Source organism: Habropoda laboriosa, unplaced genomic scaffold (assembly GCF_001263275.1).
Source record: "Habropoda laboriosa isolate 0110345459 unplaced genomic scaffold, ASM126327v1 scaffold1329, whole genome shotgun sequence".
Taxonomy (NCBI): Eukaryota; Metazoa; Arthropoda; class Insecta; order Hymenoptera; family Apidae; genus Habropoda; species Habropoda laboriosa.
In genome coordinates this window covers 401,075-410,687 of record NW_017101431.1, presented here as the reverse complement: position 1 = coordinate 410,687, position 9,613 = coordinate 401,075, and the positions used below count along the sequence as shown (strand labels likewise).

Here is a 9,613-nt window from a genome sequence, read left to right as displayed (position 1 = left end):
GAATACAAAATTTCATCGCTTAATTTATTTATTTTTCGTTATGGAATAGTTCTAGTTTTTATTTATTTTTCAGCGTTTTTAAAACATGTTGTACGTTAACAATTATACCGACGATGCACCGTATTAAGTTAAGTAATTTTGTTCGTCTTTCGACAACGTATGCATTTAAAGGCGTGTTATCGAAATGCTTACTCGCGATATCTGTGATGGACAAACACACGAAGAAAAAACTTGCTAGAATCTTAAATATTTGATCCAGTTTTCATCCATTTAAACAGAATGGAAACAAGAGGCGAGTAACGTGAAATGAATTTCGAAATTTGCTGGAGAGGAATTTCTTGTTTGTAATTCTTTTTTGAAACGATTAAGCAGGAGGAACGAGGTTAGAAGATTTGATATAGGCAGCATTGAAAGAAATAAAGACCTAAAGTAGGACAACAATCTTTAAGTATCTTTAAAGATGGATTACATTTGAAAATCTTGTTCCTTCTGTAAAACTGTAAAAATTTCTTTCATTTTAAACAAAGAACCAGACAACTAATTCGTCTAAAATTGAAAGACCACTGTCGCTAATCCTTAGTCTGTTAACTGAAAGAGTATAATAGTATATTTATCGAAGGATTGTTAATTTTTAAAATAAAAACTTGTTTTGAATTATAAACGGGAGAGATTCAATTTTTGTTATCGAGGTGAACCCAGTTAACAGGTTAAATTGTACGAATACAATCTTTCACCACCATGTCACGCGTTTTATCGTAGTATTAAATTATACTTTTATTATTGTACAATTTCATTGGGCTGTATTATCTCATCTGTCATATTCACTGAATCTCCTACCCTCTTATTTTCAGTTACTCTGAAGTTCACAAACTTCTCTTAATAAGTAGCCATTTAGAAACATAAAAAGGTATAAAAGTACACGTGTCTGAGTATAAGAAAAAATAGAATTTTACCACGAAGAAGTAAACAAGTTGGTTGATAAATATAGGGAAGATAATGGAACAGAAACAGTGCACACACCGTCAAATACTTATATTTTGTACAAGTGCAATCTATTACTATTACTCGACGATGTACACTCCCGTTCGTAAGTATTAGAACACTTATTGAATGTAAAGCAAACCTAAACAGTCATTGAAAAATTAAGATCCAAAGAAAAAAAAAATATAACAAGTGTAATTATAAGCAGTACATAATTTTTACCGATATGTGATACTAAATTTGGCGAAAAAATTTAATTTACAAAAGTTTGAAGCATGTTACGATTTCAAAACAAATAAAGTTTCCCTTAACACTTGTGTGGAATTTGTCAAGTGACAGGACAAATATAACTGGTTAAACATTATTAATGTTTATTAGACATTCAGCTCAAATTAAATTAAATTTCAGCGCTAATGATATATGTAATAACAAAGGAGAAAAAATTTTGTGACTTGATTTTGGGTTAAATTAACCCAATTTCCGTACAAGGGTTAAGTAAATAAATGTTTCATTCAAAATATTATTCTGCTGTATTAATGAAACTGCGCTTAGTTGCAATTCAAAGTGAAAGTTCTAATTATTTTGTACTTATTTTTCAGAAAAAGAATACAAATTTAAGAAAGTGTTTTTTCGCAAAAGAATCCTCTTTTTCCCCCTGTATAATCACTTCACATAATTTCGACATTCTGGCAATCTATTTTTCAAATGTTTCCAGTTCAATATTGCTCCAAGCTTCTTGTAAATATTTCTACAGATCTATTTTAGACGCTGGGCATTCTTTTTATATTCCTGTCCAATTCATCCCACAAGAGTTCAATCGGATTGTAGTTTCAATTTCAATCTCACGTCGTACTTGTGTAATGCTATTTTAACGTATAAGTACAATATTTATAATAAAATTACCGCATATGTTTGCATGAAGAAGCTTTTGTCCGAATAGTGCTCGAACCTTTTTAACGGCAGTGTACATATTCTTAAAGAGGCAACCATTTTAATTAGAGGATACTAAGTTTTGCTTCAAGAAAATGTAAGAATCAGAAACAAACAAAACTTACGTCTGGATGTTCTTTAACGGGCACATAAACTTTTTCCGTTAGCGTTGTGATGTCTCCATCTGGTTCTGGCAGAACCAATGGTTCCTTTTTGACACCACTGATTTGGAAAAGACTCGCCCGCACTTTCGCGATTTCTGTAACAAAAAAGAAGAATGCGTTTACGTTAATTTTAATTTCGAATTACAGTTTTGAAAAAAAAAAAAAACGTGTTTAATTTTGGATGTATTGTGGATTGTATTGGTTAAAATTACACTTAATTAAATTAACGAACAATGAACAATATCGTTAATCTGGAAAAAAGGAACAAAATTTCATAGATATATATTTGCCACAAATAACATAAATTTAATAAAGTAATATTTTACGTAACATTTATATAAATCAACATAAATAATATATATTTAACTACATTATATAGTTAAACTGCGTTGTTTCTAATTTTACTGTTAGAAGCTATATTTTTAAATTTCCCGCGTATAGCGTTTTCATTTCTTAGTTGTATGTACTTTCTTTTCCTTTCTATACTTCCGGTTGTCTCTCTGTTGTAAACGGTGTAGCTGTTTTAAAGTATAACAAAAGAAAAAAAATTGTAAGTGTATCATATAAACTGTATAAGAGTTTTGTTTCTGAATAAAGTGTTCTGAAATATAAAATCTAAGACTAATATTTACGATTTGAAAAAATGACGAATTCATGAATAATGAAATTAATCAAGAGAAGAAAAAAATTAGTTTTAGTAGCCAATTCTTCTTACTTAAACTCATGATAATTTTTCAATACGTAGAACAGAACCTACATTGCCTAGTGAAGATGTTTTATGCGCTCTTAAAATACGATTACTAAGGACAATGACGTAATAGGAGCATGTTGTACTATGCTGTGTCAACTTATATTAATAACATGTCAATAACACACTGTATACACATGATGTAATAAATAAAACGGAATAAAACGGCGAAAAACTCAACATACGTATTATTCTCCACGAATATCATTTACTAGATTGCCGATTTTTATGAATAGAATTAAAAAAGAAAAAAATATAAGCTACATAAGCAATTGTTTTATTCATTAAATATTATGAGTACTATATTTTGGGTTTATTTATATATTTTTGCTCGTTATGTCTATTCTGTGTATTTTTGTGCCTTTAAATTGTACATAAATGCATAAAAATATGCAGTATAATCATTACATTCAATTATTTTTATAATATTGTATTATTTATAATGAAATTATGAAATTGCATTCTCTTAGTTTAGGGACTTGCAAATATGTTTTCAAATAATAAACAGAATTACAAACGTTTGAAGCATTATATTATGGGTTAACTAATAACAATTAGATTTTTCACATTTTCTTAGAAGTAAACGCACTTTGAATCACTTTAACTCGTCATTGTTCGGAAAAATAAAAACGCAGAACAAATCGAGAAATAAATCGCTTTATTTTGAAGCAACCTTGAATTGTAAAACGTGACAGAGATCACATTTTCATTCCTTCAATGACCTCAAATATAGTTTTACAGTATAATAAACTGAATTTTTTCATAAAGTAAGTACAACTCTTTTCATAGAAAATTATAATATTAAGCAGTATTCTGCTTATAAAGAAATTGCTAAAATTGAAAGAAGAAGTAAATGTCATTTTTTCCGATTTTCTTTATAATGCTAATTTTAATTTTCCAAAGACAGTCAATTATCTGTTAAACTGCTTATTGTTTTAATCACATTTTCTATCTGAAAATTGAACTGATCATACTTTTTTTTTTGTTTCAGTAAAAAGTGATTAATAATTTTTATTTTCGTTAAAGAGTGAAAATCTACATAGATATATATATTATATATTCTGAGAATGAATAAGTCTCCTTCACATACCATTCTTTTCTTGTAGTCTCACAATGTGTATGCACAACTTTGTTTCACAAAAGATAAGAGAACGAATAAAAAAAAGTTATGAATTACCGTAACTAGGTGTACACATTTCTCCCAAAACTTATATAATATTATTATTAATATACATTATACAGATACAAATTGATTTCAATTTCCAAGATTTAATAGTACTTACATTATTAATATTAATTTTTCAGTATTTCAATATCTAAAACAATTTTATTGTACACGCGTCTATTATTTATAAAAGCTGTACGTTAAAACGAAAAATCCTATAGAATATATTTTGATCTCCGAATGGAATTCCTCAAATGTCATGAAGTATCACTAATTGTAAGGCTATTAGAAGACCATATTGCATACTTAAGAAAATTAAAACAACTATGATATTGTAACTGTATTTATAATGGTGATATTAGTTCCAAAAAGATAGGACGTAATAATGGAAGAAGAAAATTGTGTAAAAACGCAAAATGAGCAAAACTACGGGTTATTCAATAAGTAAAGAAATAGAGATCTCTAGTTCAAAAAATATCCAAATAAGAAGTGCGATACTTTTAAAATCATAAGTTGGCATCCCTGTCATCGATTTAAAACGGCTGCTTCTCAACAATTTCAGTATACATACAAAGAATTAAAATGTTCTTTAAAATTAAATTTGAATTAATTTTTTTCATTTTAAAGATTTCTTTTTGTTTAACTTCACTTTTGTGCCAGCAACGAAAAAGTGAAAATCAATGTGCAAAACTGACTCAAATAACGAGACGAAGACGAGTCTTTGCTACTGGCATAAACAAGCTAGTAGAGTGATGGGACAAGAGCGAAAAAATTGTAACAAAGGATTATATCGAAAACTAGGTAAATTGTGAAATGTATTAAATAACCCATACTAAAACAACAGCCGTTTGTCTCTTTACTTGTTGAATCACCCTTGTATATTCTTATTTCTTCCTTAATCTGGGAAATATTTGAAAACTTGTTCACGACTATATCTTCTAAATAGCAACGAGTCTCGCCGACTGCATACGTTTCTATCTATGCACATATGTGTATGGTAGTGCACGTGCATAGCCATAAGAATGTGAATGAAAAGAGAAGCTACACGGAACACATAGGCAAGAGGAATAGAGCATCATATCCACTTTTAGCTACATTGCTCATTACGACTGACATCAGCTGTATTATATTCCTGAAACTTTCTTACCTTCCTGTTTTCAAACGCATCCCTCTTTGTTATGTATCTAGCAAATTACACATCTAAAAGAATTTGCTTGAATAAACACAATGTAAATAAAGTTTGAAATGTTCGCTCTGTATTTTAACCCTCCGTAGGTAAATATATCTGACGCTCCGTAGGTCCAATTTTTTTTCACCGTTCTAGGCTTTAAAGAAGCCCAAAAAAATTCTGGGATACTTATCGAAGTCTCTACTACATTATACAACTGTTCGTTCAGTTTAATATTTCGAACTTTTTGCAATAAAAATAAAAATTCTTTCTGAAAAAATACAAGAGTGATATTTGGCTTGGGTCAACGATAACCCAAGTTACCAACGGAGAGTTAAGTACTAATTGAAAGTATTGAATTGAAGATACCAATTCGTTTTGAATTTTGATTTAAAAATCGAAAAGAAACTTTGTTACAAACGATATTTTTAAATTTGTAACGATATTCGATATGACAAAAGAAGAGAGTACAATTGTAAAAAAAAGTTTTAAGCAAATTATTCGACATGCAAGAATACAGAGTAACGTAAGTGTCGTTATATCAAAACATTTGACTCCTATTATGAATCATGTAATACAATTAGTCATTTTTATTTTTGGAAATGCGATTTCTTACTGAACAGTGAATAATATGGAATAGAGAAGTGCAAGAAATATATCAGTTGTAAAAGAAAAAATGTTTTTCCAAAATATACGAGAGCAGTACTGAATGATACATTTATATGTATTCACAAGTAATCTATTATAAAATTTCATTAAAATTAAGCAATCTATTATACGATTACTAATAATCTGTTACAAAATTATAGATTAATAGTCTATTATAAAATTTCATGAAAATTTCAAATTAAGAATACAGTTATATAAATTTACATATTTCACATTGTATACTGCATATTTATATTTTGCAAAAAGGAAGTACAATTATTTTTCAACGACGAATACACGTAAAATTTATATCCAAAACAATAAGCTGTTTACTGGAAACATCTCAAAAGAAAAGGATGATAACGTAACATTCAAAGGCAACAATAAACTTCCAAAGTAAGAATGCTCGTTACGTGTGAGAATAGAAATCTACCTCGGCGTAGGCTGTGATGTTGGATCGATGCTGGTATTGGTATAGGTGCAGCGTCTATGACATCATCGATGGCGTAATCACGAAGACTATGATCCATGACACAGATTAAATGTTTAAAGTAGTAGAAGAAGAAGAAGAAGAAGAAGAAGAAGAAGAAGAAGAAGAAGAAAAAGAAGAAGCTCGAGTTTGGAGGAGATAAACGGTTAACTTAGAGAAATCATTTACTCCCTAACAATTATACTACCATAATTACACGAATTTATAATATTTGAATATAATTTAACAAACCAGTTTAAAATATTCTTTTGCTTTCTGTATCAAGATGTCCTAGGAACAGTTATTTACTGCCTTTATTAACTACTGTATATCGTATGTCTGAGATTTCGTGGAATTTAAATCTATACAGGGTGTTCGCATTATTACCTACTAGCCAGCGTTTTTCTCGTAAATGGTAAGTGCTAGAAAAAAATGAAAAAGGAACAAGTTTTGCAGTTTTCTATGACTAACACAATAGCATATATCAATTTTTTATATTTGCCATATTTTTCAGAAAAACGAAGATGACCTTTAATTTCTTTTTGGTATGGAATGCTGCATATTTTCTTCATGTCATATGAAAACGTGTATCAGGACGAATTTATCAGAAATGAAAGAAATATTTCGAATATTACGTATCAATGTTTTTACAAGTATACTTTTCTTTTTTTTTTTGACAAGGCTACAGATATTCAATATTACCTTCCTTCCTTGTACAAGAATACAGATTTCAGCTCTATGAATTACATTTTATGTAGCTTCTACTAACGTTATCCGAGATATTAATGCATATGATATGTATTCCCAACAAGATGGAGCTCCACCACATAATTGCAGAACCGTGAGAAATTACCTTAACAATACGTTTAAGGATAAATGGATTGGAACATACGGACCTGTGAAATGCCTACTGAGATCTCTAGATTTATCATCTCTCCGTTTCTTTTTATGAGGCACTGTTAAAAATACCAGATATTCGATACATTCGTGAAGTTACCATACAGAAAGATAACGCAAACACGTGCATTAATATCTCGGGCAACATTAGCAAAAGCTACCAAAAATGTAACTCACAGAGCTGAAATATAAGAAAATGATATACGCTATTATGTTGACCATAGAAAACTACAAAACGTTCTCCTCTTTCATTGTTCTCTAGTACTTACCATTTACGAGAAAAACACTGGCTAGTAGGTAGTAACGCGAACACCCTGTATATGAGAATAAGAAAGGGAACAAACATACGTATGTATATACATTGATACTTTATAGTAAAAATGCATAAATTAATGCATGAACAATTGAACTAGTATTAGTAGTAACAAATAGTCGTATTTCAAACATATAAAAGAAATTTTTTTGTTTAACTATGCATAGATATGACTACCTCATTACTCTGTGTAATAGTAATCGTATCAGTACAATGTACTTTTAACCAAGAAACTGTATATCGAAGTATTGTATTCTTTGAAGATTGAAGTCTAAGTAATAACTTTATTACTACAACATAATAGTCACAAACGTTTATGCAAAACGGTACAAAATTTTGTTACACTGTTTAAGGAGTTTGTAAACTAAAAAATGTAATACAACCATCGGTACAATTAATAAATTCACATAAATTACTCAATCAGGTACAATTGCTATTTTACGAGATTTTCAATCGTCATAATAGAAAATGGTGAATAATGTGACTTTTGTATTTTATATCGTTAGAATAATAAATTGTGATATTTTACTGTTCTACAAATTACCTAGAACTGTGTATACATACATTTGCATGATTCTATAATGAAAACACCATTTTACTTTGAAATTCTAATTAAATCCAACTTGCACGAACTAATAAATATAAATTGTGAAAGGTAATTGAAAATCTTCATTTCTACTTTATGCAGATTGAGAGAAACAGTGAGAGAGAGAGAGAGAGGTTTCTATAATTTTCGCTTGAATGGAAAAAATACATTTGAAAAACGTGCAAGCAAACTTACACAACAAATTACGATTTTTTTTAAAGAATTTAATACTACTTGCAATTTAATTTTATCGTTTTTGCTCAGTAAACAGCGTAAAAATATTTAAAAAATGCTTGAATATTGTAGGTTATGTATTTAAAAATACACACTAACTTCGGTGATATTTCGTGTAATTACGGTTTAATTGTGGTTAAAATGTTATAAAATAAGTGGTTACCAGATACAAGAGAAGTTGGTGAAGTCAACGACGCTGGTGACATTAAGAATGTGGTACAGATAAAAAGATAACTATAATTACCGAGGAAATAATATAAAAGGATATCGTGTTACGTATGTAATACCAAACATTGTTTCTACTGTTGCGGAAATTAGTCAAAGACAAGCAAAGCGGAAATAGTCAACGTTTTTCGAATAGAACTGACGACCCGTTAAGTCGTTAAGCAAAGACACTTAAAAATATATTTGATACCTATCGAAGTACCAATATTTTCTAACGGTTATCAAATTTTTTATATAATTCTTTCAACGCTGCAACAGTTTAACCCACTGGATTAATGCAAACATACTAAACGATATTTATCATTTTCAATTTAGAACGCTATTCTGTAAATTCAAGCGATAGAAAAATATCTTACTTTATTTACAAATCATTTTCACATATGCAAGTGTACGATTAAGGTGAAAATTACCATCAAGTAACAAAAGACTGAAAATATATTTTTACACATTAAACGTGTTATATTCTACTTTGGGTATTATATCAATAATTAATACAACACTTTACGGGTACAATATTAATAATAACACTAATACAATTATTGTATGCTGCAACTGTGTTGTTTAACCATTTGAAATTTATTCGAAGGGGAATTTTCATCGTGTTACAAATTCCAATTTATATCAATGTCACATGTATTGGAGTTATATCTCAGTAGCCAAGCTTCTTAAGCAATTCAAAACTTATTTTAACACAGTGAGTCACAAGGATATATTTATAAATCGGTGCCCAAGAAATTTTATACTAATACTAAACTGTGACATCTAACGTCCCGTTGTGCAGTTACATGTTAAAAATACCACAGGAAAGAATTTTTCGCATATTATTTACATACTTTGCTCAACTACAAGAGCAATTTATATTTTCGACATTTTAATACGTTAATTACGTATTAATACAGCCATACAGTAGTTAAACCGCGTTATTGAAAATTTCAAATACCCAACGCGTTATATTAACATTTCAATGCTTATACTAACATCTGAAAGGATTTTAACGATAGTAAAAGTATCCCAAATTGAATTATGTCATAGAATATGAGAGCAATAAAAAAAAGAAAAAGAAAAAAACTACGAGAGTAATATCA

At 29.1% G+C, this 9,613-nt stretch overlaps 1 protein-coding gene across 3 annotated transcripts in view; it reads right to left on the bottom strand.

Moving 5' to 3' along the window:
- Positions 1-9,613, bottom strand: part of LOC108578177 (protein held out wings) — a 48,443-nt gene that overhangs the window by 25,760 nt on the left and 13,070 nt on the right. For all 3 annotated transcript variants that reach the window (XM_017941458.1, XM_017941459.1, XM_017941460.1), the window contains exon 2: positions 2,037-2,170. In XM_017941458.1, coding sequence (XP_017796947.1) covers positions 2,037-2,170 — 134 coding nt within the window. The remainder of the gene's footprint in view (positions 1-2,036; positions 2,171-9,613) is intronic.